At 41.0% G+C, this 26,831-nt stretch overlaps 1 protein-coding gene across 1 annotated transcript; it reads left to right on the top strand.

The window, feature by feature from the left end:
- Nucleotides 1-1,344: 1,344 nt before the first annotated feature.
- Nucleotides 1,345-26,145, top strand: LOC149300728 (nucleotide-binding oligomerization domain-containing protein 1-like). Its single transcript, XM_089484779.1, has 11 exons — nt 1,345-1,521; nt 9,307-9,481; nt 10,153-11,941; nt 14,521-14,604; nt 15,373-15,456; nt 16,491-16,574; nt 16,858-16,941; nt 18,207-18,290; nt 19,672-19,755; nt 23,045-23,128; nt 26,061-26,145. The coding sequence occupies exons 1-11, from the start codon at nt 1,345-1,347 to the stop codon at nt 26,143-26,145; spliced, it is 2,814 nt and encodes a 937-aa protein (XP_089340905.1).
- Nucleotides 26,146-26,831: the final 686 nt, after the last annotated feature.

The following is a 26,831-nucleotide window of genomic DNA, read 5'->3' as shown; positions in this document are numbered from 1 at the left end:
TGACTCTGCTCCAGTCTTGCTTCCTCTGTTCAGTACCAGAGAACGCAGAGGGAGGCCGCGCCCCCTGCTGAAGTCTGTGAGAGCGGCATTGAGGAGCTGCGGTGCAGGTAAGGGGGTGGGGAGGGTGTTTGAATGAGTATGCGTGCTTGAGGGAATGAATCTGAATGAATGAGTATATGAATGAATGAGTGTGTGTGCGATAGCATGAATGTGTAAGTGCTGGAACCTAGGCATGATGGGACTGTGCTTGCTGTTAGCAAACACACTCCTATCATGCCAAGTCACCCAGCACATGCTGAAAGCTGGCTAGCTGCCCCCTTGTGTATTGATGCTGCCAGCAGTATGGGGTTTGCACATCACTTACATCCACCCTGTACCAGCATGTACTGGCTGACTTGGCATGATAGGAGTGTGATTGCTAACAGCAAGCACAGTCCCATCATGCCTTGGTACCAGCATTTACTGGTTGCCTGGGTATGATAGGAGGCCAAGTCATATTGCTAATTTTTTTTGTCCAATTGTGGTGTGTTACCTACTTTTTTTAAAAAATGTGAGTTTTTATTATTATTTTTAAAGGTGGGGGGTCATTTTCGGTTTTGGCTAAGTGAACCGTGAATGTTTTGGTCCAGAATTTTCATTTTGGTGCATCCCTAGAATAAATAGAACTATTTCATTTTTAATTATCCTGAATTTGTAGTCACAAAACTTTCTAGGCCCAGAAATCAGTGAGAGGAAAATAAAGGTTTTGTAGTATTTACTTTATTTTAATCTGCATATTTTATTAAAGGCCATATTTTCTCACAGTGAAAAATGAGTGTGGCCCGCGCACGTATACAATTCTGATGAAGTGGCCCACTGCAGAAAAAACTTGGACACCCCGGTTTTAGACTGTATTTACATACAGTCAGGAATATTTTAGAGATGACACCATCACTTAATAATAAATTATTCATTAGCTTAAATTGAATTCTTGTCACTAAAATGTTATTCATGTTTGGTTACTAATTAAAATGCTTCCAATAAGCCAGCATTGTTTTGGAAAGTGTCATGCATGAAAAAAAAGTTATGTCCTTAGTAACCTTAACAATGAAGGATGCATATTAAAATATTTTTAGAGTACTACCCCACCATGTGCCAGAAGATGTTTCTGCTGGGAGGTGGGGAGAGGGGAAAATGCATATGGAGGAATTCTAAAGAACACCATGCAAATTTGGCATAATCTTGTTTTTCCTTCCAGTATTTCAACTCGGTGAGTGAAAGTTTAACTAAAGCCCCCAGTAACCGCACACCATATCGATCTCAAATGAATTCAATACTTGAAAGCTGTGATACCCAACTATGACAATGGAAATTCAACAGGCAACGCATCAATCCTATGTTAACTTGATTAAGACAAGTCGAGAGATATTGGTTAACCAGATCACCAACACACAGTGCCTACTTGACAACTTGAGTAAAAATGAATATTTTTCCACGGAAGATAATGAAATTGTTTTGCAGTTCCGGACACGAGCAGATAGGGTGAGTTGGCGTTCATGTTCATAACTACGAATGTTGTGTTCATTTTAGTTTTCTCTTATAATTAGCTAGGGATAAATAGCGGCTATCCCATTTCAGTGCTCTTAGTAGTCCTATTTAAAAAGGGCAATGCTTGTGTGTAGCACTAAAAGTAGTGATCTAAAGTATTATCTGGATTTGCATATATATTCCAGTCCATTGATTTTTTTGTTTTGTGTTTTTTTTTCAACCACAAGTAGCCAATTTGTCCAACTACCCCTGTCACAGGCTTTTCTTTAGAGTAGTTTAGATTATAAACAGGAGCTAAAGCACAGACCTTCTCCATCATTATACCTAGGAACTTTCAGAGTTTTGCCCAAAGACTCCAGGTGAAGCACCGCTTCTCCGGGTCAATTTTCCCTCTTTGACCATGCCCCACCCATCGATGTCACCCCAGCCCACCCCACCGATGACACCAACCCAGCCTACTGACATAATTAGGCTATAGGGAGGGCTCCAAGGAGGTGAAGCCTGGAAGTTCCCAAGTATGTCCATCGTATATTTCAAGGCACATATACCAGTTCTATATAAAAACAAAACTGTTCCAGTTCATTATGTAATCCACTCTCCCATAATGGAATTTGAATTGGTGATTCAGTATTTATGAATTTCTTTCAGTGGTGGCAAGTTGTCTATTTACTGATGCAGCATGGCATCCAAACCATGAAAGTCCTACCATCATGTTTGTCTGTTGCTTTACTTAACCGTTTAGTGTCTTGCGCAGCTTCACCATCAAATAAATTATGGAGTACTTAATAAGTACTTTAATATGTATCCCCCAGCCTGTTAAAAGAAAAATAATCTCCCCTTGTCGGGGCTGGCTGCTTAATCCTGTGCACCTATGTGTCTCTGTACACACACGGAGATGTCCTTGCAGGTTAGCCCTCAGGCGGCGCACTTTCTCTTTACTTGGCTCTCGCCTTCTCGGAGCTTGCTCCCTGCTCACACACGCACACTCACCCGCCTGCGAAGGTTTATGTTGCATGTGCGGTACCCTGGATATTTACCCTGATAAATGGATGGGTATACTTTAATTTATGTACCCCCCCTGTTTTTTTTTTTATTTACGGTGGTTGTCTATGTTTATTTGCTCACATCGCACGTGTCTCTGGGCACGCACAGGGTTGCCCTTGCACTCTTTCCACTTACCTGTTCGCTGCCCTCCTCTCTCTGGTATTGCCAGTACCCCGACTGCTCAATTCTGTGCACACACGGGGATGCCCTTTTCTTTACTTGACACTCGCCTTCTTGAGGCTGGCTCCCTGCTCACACACATGCACACGCACACTTACTCACACTTACTGTGTATACTTTAAGTTATGTACCCCCTTTTTTTAATTATTGTGGTTGCATATGTTTATTTACGCACATTGCACATGTCTCTGAGCACACACAGGGCTACCCTTGCGCACTTTCCACTTACCTGTTCACTGACCTCCCCTCTCTGATACAGCCCAGGGGTGCTGCCCTCTCCTTGTCGGGGATGGCTGCTTAATCCTGTGCACCTATGTGTCTCTGTACACACACAGAGATGTCCTTGCAGGTTAGCCTTCAGACGGCGCACTCTCTTTACTTGGCTCTCGCCTTCTCGGAGATAGCTCCCTGCTCACGCACACTCACCCACCTGCGAAGGTTTATGTTGCCCGTACACGATCTCTTGCACGCGCGGTACCCTGGATATTTGCCTTGATAAATGGATGAGTACTGTGTATACTTTAAGTTATGTACCCCCCCCCCCTTTTTTTTTTTTACGGTGGTTGTCTATGTTTATTTGCTCTCTGGGCAAGCACAGGGTTGCCCTTGCACACTTTCCACTTACCTGTTCGCTGCCCTCCTCTCTCTGGTATTGCCAGGGGTACTGACTGCTCAATTCTGTGCACACACGGGGATGCCCTGCTCTTTACTTGACACTCGCCTTCTTGAGGCTGGCTCCCTGCTCACACACGCACACGCACACTTACTCACCTGCGAAGGTTTATATTGCCCGTACACGCTCTCTTGCACATGCGGTAACCTGGATATCTGCCTTGATAAATGGATGAGTACTGTGTATACTTTAACCCCTTGGCTGCTAAGCCGTTTCCCACCTGGGTGCTAAGCTGGTTTTCGGCATTTTGGCGCATCTCACGTTTAAATGCGTTTAGAAGTACATTTCTTGGGAATAAACTATACAAACCATATATTGTTTTTTTCAGCACACCCAGCGGATTCCAAATATACCATTTTTATATGTGTATGTCTCATTAGATTTGCAAAATAAAGCCAAAAATGGGAAAAAAAGTGTATTTTTTCACTTCCAACTCAATAAAAATTAGTTTGTAATTTTATTTTTCTAAACTCTAATATCAAAAGCTGTGTTGCTAAATATTTGTAGCAGGTAACCGGTCTAAAATAAACAGAAATTGAGAACAGTAGACTGTGTTTTTCTAATATTTTATTGCTAAAAGTTAAATTTATTAGACTATCACAAAAGACATCTTTAAATTGAATGCGTGGCTGCCGTCAATTAAACAGCTCTAGCTGCCCGGGATGTTAAAATATGCCAACAAAACTATATATTTTTAGAAACTACACCCCCAGCTGCAGCAAATGAGGTCTTGTTTGTATTTGTATCACAAATCTGATGTGCACAACAAATAAGTGAATATCACACTTATAAAAAATAAATAAATAAATAAATTAAAAGCGACAAGTTCATTTATGTCTTGCGCACTCCAGTCTTGTGCTACGAATACATGCAGGCCCTCATTTGATGCGTCAAGGGGTGTAGTTTCTGAAAATATATACTTTATGTGCCATAATTTACCTTCCTAGCTGTCTAGAGCTGTCTATTTGCAGGCATCACCCCTAAATGTTTTAAGACAATTTTTTAACAAGATTCTCAAATCTGCCATATCTGAAGTTAAAGTGGTCTAGACATCTGGGAAGTTAAATTAGGGTACATAAAGTACACATTTCAAGAAACTACACCCCTTGGAGCTTCAAATGAGGGGTTACATGTATTTCTAGGACAAAAGTTGAGTGCACAAATAATGATGGAATATGTCGCTTTGGCTAGAAAATATGTTTTTTCTAACCATAGCGACATGTTCATTTGTGTCTTGCGCACTCCAGGTTTGGACTAGAAACACATGCAGCCCCTCATTTGATGCGCCAAGGGGTGTAGTTTTTACAAATGTGTACTTTTTGTGCCATAATTTAACTTCTTACGTGAGCAGTAATGCCACGTTAAGGCTTCAACCCTAATTACTGATCATTCACACGCCTTTCATATCTCCATTCACTCACAGAAGCACACACCATTCTTTCCATACATTCACTCACAGATGCACACACCATTCTTTCCCCTTACAATCCGAAAGAAATGATGGTAAAGGGAGAAAAAAAAAAACTTTTACAGCAAAAATAAGTTTTGCAGTAAAAATGCAAGGAGCTCCAGGGATGAGATGGTTACTCACGTACCGCACAGGCTAAATGGCTGATTTTAATAATATTTACAGTTCATCAGGATTTCAAAAATTGCCCTCCTCTACCATTGGCTAAATTTAACCCCATGATCAAAGGGATCATGGAGTTAAAATTTAGTATCGGCCATTTTTAAAAAGGGAACAACATTGGCTACCACAGTGATCATTTAGCTAGAATACTTAAACGTTATTTTTTTTTTTTTAAGTTAAACTAGTTAATGTTTAGATAATTTAATTTGGGGGTCTCTAGGCAATTTTGATCTTTATTTATCTGCCTTTAGAGACCCCCAAATCATTTTTTTTTACTTTTTTTGTACATTTTTTTTACTTAATATTTTTTATTCTTTCACAAGCACCTTTCCAACGGTATATGTTGGGGGTCTGTAGCTGCTTAGATGCCTGAGATACAGGCATCTAAGCAGCATGCCCCCATACCGCTTTAACTGACAATTGTCAGTTATTAATAAAGTTGCGCGGTTAGCAGTCAAGAGTTAAGTTATGTACCCCCCCTTTTTTTTTTTTTTAAATACGGTGGTTGTCTATGTTTATTTGCTCACATCGCACGTGTCTCTGGGCACACACATTATTTTTCATACTACACCCACACGTCTCCTTTAGCACCTGGGGGTCCTCTGTCTTTCTGGCCGCTCTGTTCTCGCCTCGGTGACTTGCTCTTTCTACATTGTAACTGCTCCCATTGCAGTCTTAACTTGTAACTATATTGTTCTGTATTCCCAGGTTACTTTGTGCTCTGTTTCACTCAGGTTTCTACTCCGCGCACATCTGTTTTGCGTGTAGCGGCAGGGTTTTTTCTTCCTTGTTGGTTGCTCACCTCCCTGCACATATCGCCTCTTTTTTGCCGATTCGGCCCCACTTTCCCTTTACCTGGGAGGTGGTTTTTCCCCTTTTTTGCCGTCTCGGCAGGCGTTTCGTGTGTTTCAGTCCCCTGTTTGGGGCTCCCACTCTTCTCCTTCCTTTCTTTTCTTTTCTCTCCCTTTTCCCTCCCCCTAAGGCCCTTGCCCCTCCCTCTTTTCTCCCCCCCCCCTTTTTTTTGTATTTTTTTTTTTTACTTCCTCTACGGTGTTGCCCGCTGCCATGACGAAGGCCCTCACGCTTCTCTCTATCAATGCTCGGGGTCTTAATATCCCGGAGAAACGTTCGCATTTGCTGCGCGATTTGCGAAGAGAAAAGGTTGATGTAGCCTTTGTACAGGAAACGCATTTTTGCGACGGTCGAGCCCCTAGGCTTTCTGACCGGTTCTATCCTACTGGTTTCTTTAGCTCTAACACTGCCGCGAGGACGAAAGGAGTTTCTATCCTTCTCTCTAAATCTCTCCCCTTTCGGGAGCTGGGTGTCTGCGTTGATCCGGACGGGCCTTATTTGTTTCTCAAGGGGACTATCGCGACCCAAACATACTTTTGCTAACCTTTACCTTCCTAACCGGGGGCAACATCTATCTTTGAAACGGATAGGCCTTTACTGAGGGTACTCTGGTCTTGGGGGGTGACTTTAACGTGGCTCTTCATCCTTCTATGGACACTTCCTCTGGCCGCTCCCGCGTTCCGCGCCACGTCCTGCGCTCCCTTCTTTCTCTTCTCTCCACTTATCGTCTTGTTGACTGTTGGAGGGCTCTTCACCCCTCTGATAGGGACTATACTTTCTTCTCCACCCCTCATAATTTCTATTCCCGTATTGACTACTTTTTCCTCCCCTATGATCACGCTGTCCTTCTACGTCGGGCTGCTATTGGGCTGACGACGTGGTCTGACCATGCCCCGGTGATACTCTCCCTGGCCTCGCCTCTGACTCGCCCCACGGAACGCTCGTGGCGCCTGAACGATGCTGTCCTGTCTGATGAAGTGGTGTGTGCTGACACCTCCCAAGCTTTATCCCTTTACTTCAGTGAAAATTCGTCCCCCGATGTCCCCAACCTCACAGTCTGGGAAACCCGCAAAAGTGTGATTAGGGGTCACTACATGCGGCTCTGCTCCCAGCGAAAGAAGGCGACAGGGAAGGAGATCAGCTCCTTGTGCGCACGCATTCCTGAGTTAGAATGGGCCCATAAGGCCTCTCTGGCCGGAGACATCTTGCAGCAGCTTACGCTTCTTCGTGGGGAGCTGGCCAAGATCCTTAACGATAAACACCACTGCTCATACTTACGCAACAAAGCGCTGTTCCGTGAACACGGCGATAAGCCTGGCAAGTATCTGGCTCCTGCCCTCCGAGGCTCCCGCCACCTCACGTATATCCCGAGGGTTCGGTCGGCTGATGGTCATCTGCACCTTCTCCATTTCGCGGAGTTTCCTTGATTACTTTACGGGCCTCTACAACCTCCTGCCTTTGCAAGGTGTCCCCTCTCCGACCGTTGGCCGCTCGGCGTTGCATGATTATCTGGACCGTACAGTTCGTACGGGCGTCTCTTCTGCTGCTGCGGAAGCGCTGGATGCTCCCATCACACTGCCTGAGTTCGTTCAAGCGGTAAAAGCCTCTCACACTGGGAAATGCCCGGGGCCCGATGGTTTCCCTTTGCGGTACTATTCTCGCTTCCGTGACGTCCTTGGCCGGTTCTTTGTCTCTGCCTTCAATTCCATCTTAGAGGGAGGCCAGATTCACGAGCATACTTTGATGGCTACTATCTCCCTTATACCCAAGGAGGATAAAGATCCGGAACAATGTGGCAGCTACCGCCCCATTTCGCTCCTTAACTCTGATCTGAAGCTCTTTGCGAAGATCCTGGCTATGTGCCTGAAACCGTTGCTGCCCTCCCTGATCCATCCGGCTCAAACCGGTTTTGTGCCGGACCGGGAGGCTCGAGACAGCACCATTCGCGTGCTTAATTTGATGCACTATGCGAAACGCACCTCGCTGCCTACCATCTTTCTCTCAACTGATGCGGAGAAAGCTTTCGATAGGGTTGACTGGCCATTTCTGCTGGCTACTCTCCGCCACATGGGGTTCCTCACCTGGGTCTGCTCACTCTATACATTTCCCTCCGCGCGTCTCCGTATAAACGGCTCTCTATCTGATGCCTTTCCCATCCGCAATGGGACCCGTCAGGGCTGCCCTCTATCGCCGATGCTGTTTATGCTGTCCCTGGAGCCCTTGATGCAAGCAGTCAGGTTGAACCCCGATATTATGGGCCTGCAGGTGGGTCGCACATCTCATAAACTTCTGGGGTATGCGGACAACCTCCTTTTTGCGGTTTCCCAGCCCCGGATCTCTCTTCCTTCCATTATGCGGGAGCTCCAGTTGTACGGTTCACTCTCTCATTTTAAGATAAACGTGACCAAGTCAGAGATTCTTAATCTCACCTCCGCAGGATTGCAGTGCCCTGAGTGCTCTTTTTCCCTTTCAAATGGTGTAGCTCGAAGCTGCGATACTTGGGAATCTGGTTGTCTGCTGATCTTCCGCAACTTTATGCTCACAATTTCCTTCCCCTTTTGACATCTTTGAGATCTGATCTGCGGAAATGGTCTGGGCTTGCGATCTCTTGGCTTGGACGGATAAACACCTTAAAAATTAAGTTATGCCCCGACTATTGTACTTATTTCAGACTCTCCCTATTCACGTACCTCTTCCGTTCTTTTCTGCCGTCCGCTCTGCTTTTCTTCGGTTTGTGTGGTTGCGACGTTACCCCTGCATTCGCTTCAGTACTTTGATCCTCCCCAAAACAAGAGGGGGCCTTGCGCTCCCCTGCCACCGTACGTACTATAGGGCCTGCCACCTCCTTCGGATCTTGGAATGGGTGCATAGCCCACCTCAGAAACAGTGGATTGGCGTTGAGGATGCTCTATTGGGCTTTCCAGCCAGGTCTCTGCCCTGGTTGGCGATTCCTACGGCCAATAAATCCATTCTGTATTAACGTTGCCTGCCACCACTGGGGGTCACGGTCACGTGACTGTGCTCATTTGGAATGTCTTGGCTGTGCTTTGACTGCCTACTGGTCTCACAGGTTATTGTGCTATTGTATGCCGCCGGCTGTAACCCCCCCTTACGTGCTGTATTGGTGTATGTGTTCCCTAATTTCCCTTCCCTGATTTTTCTTTCTGTACCCCTGCAAAATTTGAAAAATTTCAATAAATATTGATTTACCCTAAAAGAAAAATAATGAAATACCTTAAGAAGAAGCTGCAGAGGTCTGTACCAAGGTCTGGACGGTCCTCCCTGTCTTCATATCCTATGTGTGAGAAATAAGGGGTACTTATAAACGGTACCATTTTTGTTTTTTAACGTACCATATTGTCAGTAATTTTCAGTTATATTTCACATCCTTATGTCACAGGTTCGTCAGATTCTCGATTTGGTGGAGAGCAAAGGGGAGGAGGCTTCTGAATATTTCCTAAGCATCATTCAGCGGATTCCAGAGGCTTATTTTTCATTGGGGGCTTGGCTACAAAGGATTGATTTTCATGCCTCAGAGCAAGTACAGAATTTACCAGTGATAAACACAGACCCAGGTTTGATTACTCTAGTTTTAACCAAAAATCTATTTTTTTTATTTTATTTTTTTTTTATGCTGGAGGTCTAATAAATAAACCCTTTCTTTGTAGGGTCTGTTAACTAAAGGGAAAGTTGCCAGGACACGTTGCAGCAGAGTTGTATTCCCAACTCCTTTAATTCTCTATACAATATATAGGCCCACTGCCAATAAGCATCTGCTAGAGGAAGAATGTATTCAACCCTGTATAATTCATAGTTAAATTGGTGAGATTTCTCCAAATGAGCTTATCATTTGTAACTGGAGGAACTTGCCAGTGTTGGCCCTTCATAATGAATGGTGAATTATGGGTGTTAAAACCCCAGCTCTCCCTTTTGTTAATACATCTTGTGTTTGTATTACAAGCAAACACCACTGGAAACAGATGTTGGCTGTTTTCAGGTTTTAGCATGATTGAGAATAGGACAGAAATTGCAATATACATTCACTTTACTTGTGCCTTAATTTATGAATTTGAATTGAACTAGGTGTAACCAATGGAAGTAGCACATTTCTAAATTTTATATATATATATGTTCCTACAAGCATCTAACATAACAGAAGATACTGTTTTATTGTTTACTTTGCATTGATGTCTTCTTGTTAGCCTTATTATCTTTCAATAATCAATGTATTATTTTCTTTCTGTAGTTACACGGTATAGCAAGAAGCTCAAGCAGGAACTGCGCAGTGATTCCAAAATTATAATGTCTTACAGTCAAAAGGAAGAAATGATGCTCCAAGAGTCATATGTCAATGGAGTCATGGAACTATTAAATGCATCACATGAAACCATAGGAAGAGTAGAAAGTCTAAATTCACTTTTTGATGACAATGGTGTGATCAATAAAGATGGAGAAACTATCTTCATCTTTGGTGATGCTGGCATGGGAAAATCTCTCTTAATACAAAAAATGCAAAACCTGTGGGCCAGAGAAGAATCATATCTGGACATTAAATTCCTTTTTAGGTATAGATGTAGAACATTTAGCTTTTTTAAAGGAAACAAACAAATATCTCTAAAGGACCTCCTCTTTAAATATAACTGCAATCCGGATGAGTATCCTGAGGATGTTTATGACTACATTTTGAAGTTTCCAGAGTCAGTATTGTTCACCTTTGACGGTTTTGATGAAATACATTCAAATTTTGACTTAAGCAGTATTCCAGAGGTGTCTTCTCCCAACAATGCTTGTCATCCAGTTGCACTGCTCAACCACCTCCTCAGTGGAAAGTTGCTGAAGGGATCAAAGAAGGTTTTGACAGGAAGAACAGGATGCCAGGTCCCAGGAAACATTATCCAGAAGAAGATTATGCTGAGAGGATTCTCTGCAGGCAACCTGTTTGAATATACCAATTTGTTCTTTAAGGAACCTGATATTAAGAGGCATGTTATAAACCATCTCGATGCAAATCACAACTTTAGCAGTCTTTGTTCAATTCCTTTATTTTGCTGGATCATATTTAAGTCATATGCACACTTTCATTCCATGAATGAAAGCCACAGTTTTTCAAGCAGCTCAATCACACTTACAGACATATTTATACTTATAGTTGAGGTGTATCTGAACCTTTCAAGTAAAGAAACCAACAGAAGCCAAGCAGAAACATACAGCTGTTGCAGAGACACCTTGCTGTCAGTTGGAAGACTTGCATACAATGGAATGGAAGAGTCAATGTTTGTTTTTGACCAAAAGGCCATAAATTCTGCCAAAGTATCTGAGAAGGACCTTAAGTTGGGGTTTCTAAGAACAGTAGAAGACTGTGGAGACCTGGGTGATATTATGTCATTTGAATTCTTTCATGTTACTCTACAGTCATTTTTTACAGCCTTGTTCCTTGTGATAGACAACCAATCTGGTACCACAGATCTTCTTACATTTTTTAGTCAGTTTACTCAACCTACAGATATCGGGCATTGCCAGTCTCTTTTATCATGTGTATGTCCAAAAAAAGATGCTGTTTGGGACCCCTTTAAGAACACTGACCACCTGCAGTTCATTAATCTTTTCCTTTGCGGCTTGCTTTCAAAACCAAAACAGGTACTTCTAAGGAACTTAGTCTCTTCTTCAACTCTCAAATTAAAAAGAAAAGCCTTGAAGCAAAAGCTGTTTCAAAGTGTGAAATCTCACTTAAAAAGCTTGCCCCGTTCTTCTTTTATGGGATTTAATCGCGTTCATGCCCTCAGTCACTTTCTCTGGATGGCACGGTGTATATGCGAGACGCAGAACAATGAGGTGGGCAAAATTGCGGCCAAAGGCATATGTGCAGATTACATTAAGCTAAGTTTCTGTGGTGCATCTTCCTCTGACTGTGGTGCTATTTCCTTTGTGTTAAATCACTTCCGAAAACAACTTGCTCTGGAACTGGACAACAACAATATAAATGATTATGGGGTGAAGGAGCTCACTCCATGCTTCAGCAGGCTTACTGTGATTAGGTGAGAAGTCACGTCTTAACTTAGGTCATTCAGAAGTTATTAGAATACCTCTCTTGCACTAATTAAAAAGAGTACAACTGGCTGTAGTCGAAAAAAGCTGGTTGACATGTCAATTTAAGAATAAAAAGATTACCACATAGCAACAATGTATGGCTCCTGCAACAGAGGAGTCATAATAGTCAGGAATTAATACTGCTGTTTTTGTTTTGTAACAACACAGGAGGGTAGTTACTCCTGTCTCCTTATACCGTTTCAACATTGTTTAGAAAGGGCCCTTCCGACCTGGACCATACCGATCCATGTCGGAAGGGCCCTTTCTAAACTATTTTGAACCTGCACAGGGAGACAGGAGTATATCAGGGTCACGTTATGTCACATGACCCAGCGGCGAAACCGAGACTGCCCGCACAATGTGTGAGCAGCCGGAAAGCAAGATGCATGAGCAGTAAGAAGTGGGGGCTGGCAGGGTTATGTATGTGTTTGTGTATATATGTATGTGTGTGTGAGCATGGATGTGTACTTTGTGAGCATGGATGTGTAAGTCGGGTGGGATGGAGTGTGTTTACATATGTTGGAAGGGGGGCAAGGGGCAAAGAAGGCACAGGGAAGTTGTTTGGTGACAATGATAGCAGAGCTGTTGAAGTTGGGGGGCCTCAAGGCAATTTTCGCAACAGGACCCGTGGTTTCTAGTTATGCCCAGTTTAAGTAAACAGGAGGTCCCACATAATTGCTATAAAATGTAAGTGGGGAAAAAGAAATGACTATGGAAGTATATTAATTACCACACATACAAATGAGACCTCTTCCTTTTTCTCTCAAGCTAGAAACGTGTGTCTAGTACACTATAAACAATGTTTAGGTGACAAATGAGGCAGAGAAACATAGCAGTAGCCCTACATCTAAAATAATTCATTTCAATCTCTGGCAACTAATATTTTGAATGTAAATATGTGTGTATTGTTATATAATATAACTCCTATATGCACAGTATTAGAGGATAAAAGCAGAGGGTTTAGATGCTTTATAGTATTTCCATCCACAGGTAGCTCGACTCAAATTCATTAGTTTGTTTTTTGAGGGGAAACCAATTGCGAACGTGTTAGAGAATTGCAGTCCCTTCATAGTGTTTTGGGACTTCTTCTGGAAAGTTCCTGTATCCCTTAAGTATATAAAAAAAAAACCCTATCAAGTATATCAGTCGTAACAAGATAGCATAACATTTCTTAATATACTTATTCAAAAGTTTGCATACCCTGGTAGAAGTTGTGAAATGTTGGCATTGGTTTTGAAAATATGACTAATCATGCAAAAAAGAACCTGTCTGTTTTTATACCATAGTTTTTACATCATAATTATAACAGATATGACATAAATGGTCCTGTTCAAAAGTGTTACAGACACACAAGGTGACACACACGGGTTAAAATGGCAATTAAAGGTTAATTTCCCCACACCTGTGGCTTTTTAAATTGCAATTAGTGTCTGTGTATAAATAGCCAATGAGTTTGTTTCAAGGAGCACAGTACAACAATACTTGAACAAAAAGGAGCTGCGTGGCCAAGTTGCCAGAAAGAAGCCTCAACAAATGCCACAAAAAAGCCTGGTTACAATATGCCCAGCAACACCCTGACATGCCTCACAGCTTCTGTCACACTGTACTTTGGAGTGACGAGACCAAAATAGAGCTTTATGGTGACAAGCATAAGCGCTATGTTTGGAGAGGGGTTAACAAGGCCTACAACAAAAAGAAAACCATTCCGATTGTGAATCATGGTGGTGGCTCACTGATATTTTGCGGGTGTTGGCTCTAAAGGCACAGGGGATCTTGTGAAAATTGCTGGCAAGATGAATGCAGCATGTTATCAGAAAATACTAGCAGACAATTTGCATTCTTCCGCACAAAAGCTGTGTCTGTGGCACTCTTGGACTTTCCAGCACAACAATGACCCTAAGCACAAGGCCAGTGGTTACAGCAGAAAAGGTTGAATGTTCTGGAGTGGCCATTACAGTCTCCTGACTTAATATCATCGAGACGCTCTGGGGAGATCTGAAACATGCGGTTCATGCTTGAATAAATACTTAGCATGACCTGGAGGCAATTTGCCATGATGAATGGGCAGCTATACCACCTGCAAGAATGTGTGGCCTCATAGACAACTATTTCAAAAGACTGCACGCTGTCATTGATGCTATAGGGGGCAATACACACTATTAAGAACTAAGGGTATGCAGACTTTTGAACAGGGGTCTTTTTTTTCCATGTTGCCATGTTTTATGATTGTGCCATATTGTTATAACCTACAGTTCAATATGAATCACATAAGAAAAAAAAAAATTATAACAAATGATACACAGGCTGTGGTCTATTTATCACTTGTGATTCTTGGGCAAATTCAATCAAACACTGGACTCTTGGGTGCTTTCAAGGGGAGGAAATGTTCATTCATGAATGCATAAAGACAATAATTTATGTGACAATACTGGTATATGTTAAAGAAAATATATTATCCTTAATATATTAAATTGTTTTCATTACGTTTGTACACTGATTATATATTTATAATTTTTTTTTTTTGCAGGCTCAGTGTTAATCAGATCACAGATGAGGGAGCCAGGGTTTTGTCGGTGGAATTGACAAAATATAAGATCATAACCTTTCTTGGGTATGCTTCAGTTAAGATTAGACCTTTGGTGAGGTACACAGGGTCAAAATGTCTTTTTTTTTTTTTTTGGAGGTTGCACATATTTGAGAAATGTGGTCACCCATTAGGTAACAACTATGTTTTGTAGATGACTTGTACCATAGTAGAATCGTTAGAGTAGTTAATTGCTGCAACCATGTCAGAAGTAAGGGTCAGTGGCAGACTTTAGCTTTGATAGATTGTTTATTTTAATTTTGGAATACATTTTGTGCACACTTAAAGGTGGCATCACACAAGATAAGGCCTTCTTGTTTAAAGGGGGCCTGATTCCCATCATACCTATCACACCTCTCACACATTACTCTGTAACACAAAATACCTTACTCAATAACACTTAATAACCATCACTGGCCAACACTGTTGGTGAACACTGGTGAGCATGGCTGTAGTTGGCCAGACTGCTGTGATGTAATGCAAACGGCAGGGCTTTTGGGGAATGACATGACTGTGTTTCTAGGTAATTGTAGTATTTCAATACATTTTAAACACTGTGTTTAAGAGACATGGAGCATTAACGAGAAAAGCAAAACGACAGATTTCTTTTACATCTCCCTCTCTACATGATGCAGATCTTATTAGTGGAAATTTTAAAGGGTCCCCTCTATGGAACAGCAACTTTAATCCCTTTGTTAATATGCTGATGCAACAGTGCAAAATTTAGACCCTTCATTGTTGTTACATAATTTTAGTTATTCTTTGGAATGAGATACAATTTTGTATATTCTACAGATTGTACAAGAATCTCATAACAGATTTTGGTGCTAAATATGTGGCAAGAATCATAAGGGAATGTCCAAATCTCAAGCACCTCAAGTAAGTATTATGTATTTCATATTTCCTAAAGAAAGAGAGAGATGTATTTAAAATGTGGATGTATTACCGTATTTCCTCATGTATAAGACACCTTTTTTTAGAAAAAAAATTGGTGTAAAAACAGGGTGCATCTTATACAGTCGTTGTAGAAATTTTTTTCCCCGCTTACCTCTGTGTTGCTCAGCAGCGTCTCTTGTTCCGCCGAGGAGACACAGGAATCCAATGGAGTCAAGTGAATGTACATCACATCACATGACTCCGCTCCATTCCTGCTCCCCTGGGCAGGACCAGAGAAATTCACTCAGAGTTCGAGCAACGCAGAGGGAAACAAAGTCTGCGTGCGGCACCGGAAGATCTCCAGTTCAGGTAAGGGTGGGGAAGGGTGTATGAGTATGCGTGAATGAGGGAATGAATGTGTGTGTGTGATAGCATGGATGTAAGTAGTGGGGGCAGGGCACAGAGAGGCTGAAAGTGATGTGCATGTGTTGGCTGCTTGTGCATGATAGGAGTGTGATTACTATAAATGATTGCTAACAGAAATAACATTTCTATCATGCCCAGGCATACCCAGATTCCAGCACAGCTAACATCACTCTCATCCTGGAACCTCGGCATGATAGAAGTGTAATTTTTGGGCCCCAAAATGAAGGTGCGTCTTAATTAATGGGAGCATCTTATACATGGGGAAATACGGGTAATTTAAATGCCAACCTGCTTACTCTGTCCCCTAGATATCTTCTCAGCTTCACAAACAGAGTTTTTGAATGACACACATTTGCCTTAACATTTTACAGATTTTTTTCATGCAGACATTTCACTATTAGAATTTATCAGGTTGTCGTATCCTAACACTGACAAAAGAGCTGAAAATGTTTGTTCTTGTAGACAAGTATATTACAGCAAAATGTTGACTAACCTGAAATATGATCATGGCACTCAATCATAAAAAAGCAACAAAGGCAGAAACCATTTTAAAACTCAAGACAAGAACTGAGACCAGTCTTGCGGTACCTAACAATTTCCTCTTTATTCAGATTAGGGTTGAACAAGTTAACAGCTGTGGGAGGAACCTGCATTGCACAAGCCGTTCAGGAAAACAGCAATATTTTTGATATTGGGTAGGTTCTTGTTTTCTTTTTATCCTTAAGTTGCTTGACCTTGTGCACTTTTAAATGGTTATCTGAAGTGTTTCGGAACAATATGTTGCTATAGGAATGATGATGGTTATAGCAATGACATTGGATTGTGGCTGATGAAGAAAAAACCCTACACTTTAAAGTCTACAGCTTTTTACCTAGCTGTCTGGAATCGACATTAGACTCTTTAACATGACTGTTTATTATATATGTGTGTGTTTGGATTGTCTAACCAGCCTCCTCACGGGTTGTGTATTCTTTACAGGATGTGGGGTAATCAGATTGGAGATGAAGGAGCCCAGGCATTTGCTGTGGCCATAAAAAATCACCCCAGTCTCACTGAATTAAGGTAGTTTTTCCTTAATGTGGGCTTTAAAATGTATAGGTATATGTTAATATTTTGATACAGTAATACAAGTTTGGAGTGTCTGGGGCTATGTGTACAAAAACAAATACAAAGTATGTTATTATGTATATGTATATATGTTAGTATGTTACTGTGTGTGTGAGTGCATATGTTAGTGTGTGTGTGTGTAAGGATGCTAATGTGTGTGTCTGTATGTGAAGGAGGAGCTTGGGGTCCCCACCATATATCTGGTAAGGTGACCCTGGAATTTTTTGTTAAGCCGCTGAGTAGAGAGGCAGCCACAGCTTGCGTGGAGAGAGTACAAGCTGCGTGGAGAGAGTACAAGCTACAGGACTCAGCAAGGTTGACGTTGCCAGTGACATTTATAAAATGATGGATGAAAAGATGTTGAGTGAGGTCTTACTGTATATTAGAGTTTGTGTGTGTGCGTATATATGTGTGTATATATATAAATGTGTGTATGTGTGTGTATATATGTGGTAAAGAGTGTGACCGTATGTTGTATGTGTTACTCTATGGCATTAGTATGAGTGTATAGGTTTAGTGTGTGTGTGTGGTGTTAGCATAATGGACCCAAACACTTAAATAATTTCCCAGAGGGATGTATTCTTCTTGAAATGCGTAACATGTATAAAAAGAAAAAATACACATATAATAGTGCTCTCTGTACATTCAAAATGTAGAATCCAGAATGAAAAAGCCAAATGCTCACTTGCATAATAGAGAGCAACTCAAGGTTATTTGATTCTACTATCTTTTATTTTGAAGTGTAGTAAAAGAGTTGCTACATTCACTTGTTGAGCAGCCTTATTTACCGGTATATATTTTGAGATATAGGCTCAATTTGTATTTATGTAAAGTAGCACCATCATATTTTATTATGTGTCTGTTACTGTAAGGTGTTTGTGAACATATTATATTAGTATGTTTGTAAAGTGTGAGCATATATTAGCATGTATGTGACTGTTACTGTTAGAGTATGTTAGTACATGGTGTTAGCGTGTGTGGGTGTCTGTGTATTGGAGTGTCAGTGGTGAACTTAGGCTGTCGCCTCTAGAATTGTGCTTATTTGAGGATCACAAGGCAAAGTGATGAGTGGGACAATGGGATGGACATGAGGTGGGGTGATGAGAGGGAGATGAGGGCCAGGACACTAGGCCAATACTGGGCCCCAAGATTTCTAACAGCTACCCCGACCTCAATATATAATTTATATTCATTGTTATAATCGTTGTTTTTTTCTCCAGTCTTGCATGCAATCAAATTTCCAGTACAGGTGGCAAGTATATTGCAAAGGCTTTACAACAAAACACAGCTTTGCAAACATTGTGGTAAGTATGTTATACTAGTGTCTGTGTATCTTATGTATTTATATACTTAAAGATGTATAGGACTCATCTAATCCATTTTGCACAAATGGTTATATTTAAAAAAAAAAAATTCAGTTACCATTTTTGTATATGTTTTTGGAGCACTGTAGGTCCTGAACTTAGTGATTGTACATTTAGCTTCCTATAGGGCTCCTCTCTGTTACTATCACACTTTGTAAGCACTTTCATGTAGCTTCATAAAACCTACAAGAAAAAAATATTACCAATATCCCCTCTGTGTCCCACTGCTTAAAGCAGCCAGTTTGCGCCTGGAATGTGCTCCAGTTGAAATCAGTGTTTTGCTTGCATGTGGATGGGGTCTCATTAGACCCACACACTCGCAGACTTTGCTGAGCCATCTCTGTAGCTTACTGGTGATAAGTATATCATGTCCCAGGAGATGTGTTATGGCACGGATAATTTCACCTCATGTGTACTAAATAACTAGTGAATGAGATAAGGTACACATTCATATAGGGGGATTTAATAGAATTCCTCCCAAGTTCATGCAAGGGGGCACCATGAAAATGTAAAGTAACCTCTTAGCATTAAAATGTACATGCTGGCTAGAGTGGATTCTTAACATTAACTCAAATGAGCCTAGCTTCTGTGGTATTTAATTATTGGTGGGGTAGGTAAGCAACAAAATCCTATGGGGGGGGGGGTTGCAGGCAGGCAGGTTGCCCAGGGTGTGGGGGAATTGCTCTGGGCTGTTCCAAAATTCTTCAAATAGAGCAGTGTGTGCAAGCAGCTAGGAAGAAGAAACTGTGGTATGACTTGCTGTACACCAGGAGAACCCGTCGAACTTGAAGGAGCTGGAACAGTTTTGCCTTCAAGAATGGGCAAAAATCCCAGTGGCTAGATGTGCCAAGCTTATAGAATATTGACTTGGGTGGGTGAATAGTTATGCACGCTCAAGTTTTCTGTTTTGTTGTCTTATATCTTGTTTGTGTCAGAATAAAAAATATTTTGCCTTTTCAAAATGGTAGGCATGTTGTGTAAATCAAATAAAACAAACCCCCCCAAAATCCATTTTTATTCCAGGTTTTAATGCAACAAAATAGAAAAAGTGCCAAGGAGGGTAAATACTTTTGCAAGGCACTGTACATGATGTACAGCTAGACACTCCTGTAGCTGTTTTATTGACATTAAAAGTGAAACAGCAGTATAATTCTGCCTCTGAAACTGTACCTACCTTCTCACATAGGCAACAGACACAAATCTGTTCGAACCCGAAACCTGATCAATTATTTACATACAGTTACTGGATTTAACTGGTTCTAATTCAATGATCTCTTAGTAGAAACTAATCTTTCATGTATTCCTACTTTCATAAATGCAGGATGACAGAAAACAAGCTCACAGATGAAGCAGCAGAAAGTTTTGCAGAAATGCTAATTGAGAACCAGACCCTTCGACACCTTTGGTGAGGAGATGTTCTACAAGCCTTGAACGAAGTATTTCGTAGCACCTGCATTTTTAATGTTCACTCCTGACATTTTCTGATATACTTGTGTTGGAATCTGTGACTTAGTTTTGTGGTTGCTAACCCTAATTATAGTAAAACAAAAGCATTTGGCCCTTACCTGGCATTATCTGGAGTCCCCTTCTCCTGTTCCCCACTTCAAAGCTCCATAGTTGCAGTTTAGGCCGATGCTGCAGCCTAAATTCTCAGTGTGTAGGAACAGGCCGAAGCCGTGCATTAAATTTGTGACTCCTCCGCCCTGCGGGTTGCACCTGTGGAGGAGGTGTTAGGGACCAGGAACCAGACAGACACGAAACGTAAAATTCAATCACCTTTATTGTAATAACAATAGTGAACAAAGCCAAATCGTGATCCAAGAGCATATACCGAAAGACAAGCCGGGGTCAGGAATACAGAGATCAGCAAAGTCAGGATCAAGCCAGGAATCAGGACCCGGGAGGGACGTCGGAGAAAGCCAGGTCATGCACAGGAATTCAGGAACACAGAGATAGCACTTGCAGCCGGAAACAACACAAGGGCAAGGAGGAAGTGAAGTCTAGCTGCTTAAATAGCCAAAAGGAGTGACAGGAGTGTAGCCATGGCAACCCAGCCAGGCTGTATTAGCCTCCAGCAATGTAGCAGAAAAGCAGCTAGACCATAACAGGAGGACAGCCTAGTCCCATAACTGCCAGGGCTCTGATTACCTTTAGTCAAAAAGGCAGAGGGATATGTGTTATGGAAAAACACCCCTCTAGCATCCAATCTAATAGGGGCCTTAAACAATATGGGGAATAGTGGATACCTGTAGCGCTATAAAAAAAAAAACACAGACTTCTTTCACATTACTCCAGTTTTCCAGAGCTTTGGTTCCTGTGTGTCCTTGGACTCCAGATCTACCCTCCGTGCTGCGCTACAGTGTCTCCTTGGGATTACCCAGTGTTGGACCACTTGCTTGCCTCTTGATTTACCTTGTTTGCCTTTGCCCTTGACCTCTGGTTAATATACTCTTTTTTTCATTGATTGCTGCCTGTCTCAACCATTTGGACTGTTCCTGTTTTCTATATATATATTTAAGGATACATTATTGATAACAATTGACAAACTCTGCATTCTATAAACTTCATATGGATAACAAAATGATCTTCAATAGTTAAAGTAAGATCTCCTGATAATAAAAAGTTAAAAATACCCTAGTGAAACTTAAGAACCATATAAAATCAATAATTGCACAACTAATTCATCAAGATCAAGTAGGTTTCGTACAGGGACGTTATGCCAGCAATAACACCCTTAGACTTAACATTTTTAGGTTTGCAGGAAGAAATGAGACTCCCCTTTTGGCTCTGTCCCTTGATGCTGAAAAGGCTTTTCACAGAATCATTTGGTGGATTTCGGAATCAAACTCCTTATAAATATGGATTCCACAGTAGCATCAAACAGCAATAATGGCTTTATCCAGTGGCAAGAACCATGGGAACCGGGATTTTATCAAATTGGTTCCAAGTTGGCAACGGCACCAGACAAGAATGCCCACAAGCACCAAGTCTTTTTGCAGATTACATAATATTGACTCAGAGAGACCCAACTAACTCGATAAAGAGTCTGATGCAAGAAATTCTAATTATAAATTGAATGTGGAAAAATCACAAACTATGACAATAAACCTAAGTTATAAAATAAAGAACAAACTAGCTCAAGAATATACTTTTGATTGGGTTTCTGAAGGTTTATGTATCTCGGTCTAAAATTAACCCCACAAACGCAATCTTTATTAAATGAAACAAAAACACTTAGATGAATCATATATTCCAAAAATATGACCATTTTGGTAGAATGCCCTCCCTTGCTTACCTGCTGGTTAAGTAAAAAGGATTAACCAAAAAAAAAAAGGAGGAAATAAAACCTATATAGATCTGGGTTTTCCACGAAATTACAACTTTATTTGAAGGCAACATTGAACAATCTCCTGAACCTGTTTCATTTTAATATACAGAGATTACACTTTTCTAAGAAATATCTTATAATATATATATTATATGTACAAAAGTATTGACCATTACACCAATAGGGGCTTTGATGATGTTGCATTCTAAAGACAGACATTAAAATGCAGTTGGTTCCCTATTTGCTGAGTGATTCTGTGAGAAATTTTGCGCATTCATCCAGTTTATTTTATAGTAGGGAGGTTTTACAATCTCGATCTTAAAGGTGTTTGACGGGGTTGAGATCAGGGCTCTGTGGGTGCCAGTCAAGGTCATCCACACCAAACTCATCCAGCCATGGACCTTGCTTTGTGTATTGGGGCAGAGAATAGAAAAAGGCCTTCCCCGAACTGTTCCCATAAAGTTCGAAGCATAGCATTGTCCAAAATGACTTGGTATGCTAAAGCATTCAGATTTTCCTTGACTGGAAGTAATGGGCCCAATCCCTGAAAATCAGCCCCATGCAATTATCCCTCCTCCATCATCTATCCGCTATCAGCAGAGCGTTGACGACTTTTACACATCATGCTCCTTATGACTCGATACATTTACGTGGTCTTCTGCTTTGTGGCAGAGTTGTTGCTTTTCCTAAACACTTCTACTTTCCAACAAAACCACAGTTGACGGTGCAATATCTAGCAGGGATGACATTTCACTTACTGACTTATTGGGTGGCATCCCATCACAGTATCACGCGGGTATTCACTAAGATCTTCAGAATTCCCCATTTTTTCACAAATGTTTGTAAACGCAGACTGCATGGCTAGGTGCTTGATACTTTTGTCCATATAGTGAATTATGCTAACTACAGAAAATAGTGATTTCTAGAATTTGGCATCAACAAGACACTTCCACTTAGGTTGAGTCAATAATCAAATACAATATCAAAAGGAGAAAGGAACATAATTCCTTTTGGGAAATAAAATATTTGAGAAAGAAAAAAAAGATACCCTGGTTAAATACCAATTCAACAGATTCAATTGGGTAGGAATACCTGAGGAAACGTACTTTTACATAACCCTTCTTCAAGGTTCTAATGACAAGATTATAACTACAAATAATCTGTTAAAATGAAATATCAGCTTCTGGTTTTTTTTTTTGTGAGATACGTCAGATGTTGCGCTATGCATATTTTCTATTTCTTGTGTCATGCTTTGAATGAAAAAATAGAAACAATAAAACAGATTAGCTAGATAGATAGAAAACAGAAAAAAATGTTACATTACCATTTGTCGTATGTTGACCTACAAACCTTGTGTTCCCTTTAGGCTGGTGAACAATTGCCTAACAAATAATGGTGCAAATTGTTTGGCAAAATCTATTGAAAATAACACCACTTTGGAGGAAATTTGGTAAGAATTGTACCATTTGGACTTATATAAATTCTTTGCATCAATACTATTATGATGATATTGTGATTTTATTCAGAATTTGTAATATCATGAATTGTAGCTTACTTCACTTATTTCAGTCTTGTTTGGCTATAATAATGGAACAGCGGAACTATTTTTTCCATGTATCAGTGATTTGTGCCTGAAGTAAATCTCTATTTACTTTTCAGTATTACTATAAAAATTCTCTGTTAAATTACCTTCTTGCTGTTTTACATAGTGTTAACACGCATGTATGAGTCGGTGTATGGTGTTAGAATGTCAGTAGATAGCCCATAATTAGCGGCCCTGGGAGAAGGAGACACAGAGAGTAGGAGAGATACTGTATGTATGTATTTATGTATATGTATATGGTTTTAGTATACGTGTTAGTAATGAGGGGGGGCACAGAAGGAGCGACAAATACTAGGCTCACCCCTTGCCAGCAGGCAGCCATTTTCTGCCTCCCCAAGTAGCAGGGGCGGGCTGGGCAGGGGGGCAATTGCCTCCCAGGCCGCCCTGAATCCGGGCCGGCGGGCCGGCAGACGGATATTCAACGCAGCCACTTAGTTTGCGCCTGGATTGAATGCGGCCGTCGTGCCGGTAGCGTACCTGGCGGGGGGCGGCCTGCCCCGGCTGGCGCGTCAGGACTTGTGCGCCGGGATTTGAGAAAAACACTGAAGCCACGCCCACCGTCTTCCGCACCGGAAGGACAGGACACAGAAGAGGAAGAACGAAGAGGAGGAGGAAAAGTGACAGTGACAGAAGAAAGGTAGGACAAGATTCAGGAAGAGTGGATAGTGTGTGAGAGTGATGGGTGTTATGCTGAATGTTTGTGAATGAGGGTTTCAGACAGCATGGATGTGTGAGTGTTGGGGATGGCATGGCATAGGGAGGCTGTAATCACATTCCTTTCATGCCCAGATTCCAGCATATACTGGCTGTCTAGGCATGATAGGAGTCCAACTTTGGTGTGTTAACAACACTTTTATTGGACAGAATAATATATATATATATATATATATATATATATATATATAAAGCAAACAGCAGTCACACTCCTATTATGCTAAGTCAGCCAGCACATGCTAGAACCTGGGCATGATAGGATTGTGATTGCTGTTAATTATATATATATATATATATATATATAATTAATTAATATTGTTGTTGATTTTTTTTTTAGTCTAATTTTGGTGAGTTACTTTTAATAAAGTATTTTAACGTTTTTTGGGTTTCTTTTTTTGGTTTTGGCCAAGTGAATGCTGAATTTTCAGTTTAGGTCCAGAATTTTCATTTCGGTGCATTTTCCCTACTATATACTAAGCCAGTCACTGACAAGGTAGGCCTATACCACATCAATGTTTGGCTTTGTATATAGTGATAGGGGTTGTAGTGCAGTATTGTCAGTGTCTGGCTCAATGTATAGTGATAGGCATGCATTGACGTCAATGTGTGCCTCAGTATATAATAATTATGCTGTATCCCTGTCAATGTTTGCCTAACCATAGAAACTATGCAGTTTTAAAGTGTGTGTGCCACATACAGTATATGCCACAGGTGCCAAATACTCTCGGTACGCCCCTGCATCATGTGGCAGTCAGACCCAACGGCCATGACTCAGCTCTTCGTCCCACGTCTTAAAAGGGGTGGGATGAAGAGCTGAGGCACAGCCATTGGGTGGTGCGGTGCGGTGCGTGCACGCCGGCCGCTTTGATTTCATTAAGCGCCGGTGGAGTGACTGCCACACGACAGCCGCTTTCAATGTCGCTCGCAGCCGCTTTGGTGGCGCAATGGGCCAGTTGCCTAGACTTGCCCCCCAGGCCTTGGCCCTCCCCTACCAAGTAGAAGCCTTGAGTGTTGTAGACTTTATACAAGACTTCTGTTAAAGACAGATGCTTTACATTTACTATTAATTGCGAGGAAGAATAAAAAAGACACCACAGGTGATCCCCACGCCACGCACCCTCATCCACAATGGAAGTATAAAAAAAAGACAAAGGGAGATAGATTTATATAATAAAAAAAATTTAGAAAAAAATTATCTGAGGCACTTTTTTTAACTACAATTTCCATAACATGCCAGAATACCGATGAGTAATGGGAGTTATATCCCACAATAGCAGGTGAACATTGAGTACAAAAAGGGTTCCTGGATGTTTTATAGCAAAAATATCAAATGTATCCCCTTTGTTTGTGTGCCTAAACTCTAGAGGGAAATGTGTTTAGGTCTATTTTTCCTGAGAGTATGTTTTTAAACTAGGTTTCTATGAATAGCTTAGCTTGTCTTGAAGAAGAAAAAAAAAAGGTTTCCCTAGGTAAAGTGTAAGTCGTTTCTAAGGTTGTCACCTAAACCTAAATATACAAACTGGCTTGGACTCCCATGAGGGGACACTCAAAGGGTTAATCTCTGATGCGACAATTTACTTCAACTGAAATTCAGTCTGAAAGTACGCTCATGTATGGGAAAACATACCGAAAGAGGAACTGTCATTTTTGAGAAGATTTTGCGAATTTATTGTAATTAGAGGTGTTCTGCGATTTTAATAAAATACTAAGAGATAACTGCATCAGAGCCCATAATAAAAAGAAGAAAAGGCTATCCCTATCCCCAATTTCCCCATCAGTTAGAAATGTATAAAGCGGTAGAATAGATAGGCCGGTAGTTCATGTTGTCAAGGCGGGTAATGCGAGTGTTAACAATATCTTAAAAACTTTGAAACCATTAAAAGACACATAAATACAATATGAGTTGCATACAATAACTCCTACAGTTAATTTAGCCAACAATAATTATCAGTCAACTCTATTTTACCTCTAAACCAATAAAATAAATAAAACAGACTAACATATGAGGACAAATAAGTTCTAATATAAAATAATATTAACCTAATTCTGTTTTCTTCACATTTAGCTTACATGGCAACCCCCTTACCCTAGGGGAAAATAATTATTTTGAAGAAAATAAAAGAATATTTCATTCCTTATCCTGTGTTTGACAATATCTGGATTCCGGAAATTTGAAGAATGAAGTACTTCTGTGAAGCAATGGCTCAAACCTCCTGCTTTGTATTTGTTCTGTACAGTGAAGGATAAACAGAATGAATGCTTCAGATAAAGGGACTGGTCCCACATGGCTACTTGCTGTGGATGCAAAACAATGTACAGCGGGAGGAAATTAGGGGGAGAAAACCTGCGCCAACCATCAGTGGGGATCAACGTCTGTGGATCTTACCATACTTTGCAAAGAGAAATGTATTTATTTTAGGAACTATTTTTGACTGTTGCCTAGATTGGCTTGGAATCTACCAGTGAAAATAACATCACACACTTGAGAACACTGGATTTATTGAGAATCAGCTTCTGTGATCACATTAGAAACAAGCATTATTATATTGAGCTGTGAGAACCTTTTATGGTCAGAAGGGCTACTTTTATGGCTACTATTTTTAATCCTTTGCACAGGTTTGCACTTGTCAATACAGACTGGTCAACCCAATAATGCTAGCTGAAGTCCAAGTGGAAAGCACAGGGGCGATGTTATGGAAATTATTCATAATAATACACAGTGGCAGTAAAATGAAGTGGTGTTAGAGAGGTAATGAAGTAGGTTGGAAAAAACATGGACACTGGCTGTGAAATATAGAGGGCACATGGTAATGGATGAAAGAAAAGGACAGGGTAT

This window comes from Sceloporus occidentalis, unplaced genomic scaffold (assembly GCF_023333645.1).
Source record: "Sceloporus occidentalis isolate IW3139 unplaced genomic scaffold, rSceOcc1.0.p SCAF_23, whole genome shotgun sequence".
NCBI lineage: Eukaryota > Metazoa > Chordata > Lepidosauria > Squamata > Phrynosomatidae > Sceloporus > Sceloporus occidentalis.
This window is presented reverse-complemented; position numbering and strand designations above follow the sequence as displayed.

Bases quoted from the DNA above. Each gene is read 5' to 3' on its own strand.
- LOC149300728 (XM_089484779.1), top strand. From the start codon at position 1,345: ATGGAAATTCAACAGGCAACGCATCAATCCTATGTTAACTTGATTAAG. The intron at 11,942-14,520 runs GTGAGAAGTCAC...TTTTTTTTGCAG, and splicing joins AGCAGGCTTACTGTGATTAG to GCTCAGTGTTAATCAGATCA. The intron at 19,756-23,044 runs GTGAGGAGATGT...TGTTCCCTTTAG, and splicing joins CAGACCCTTCGACACCTTTG to GCTGGTGAACAATTGCCTAA.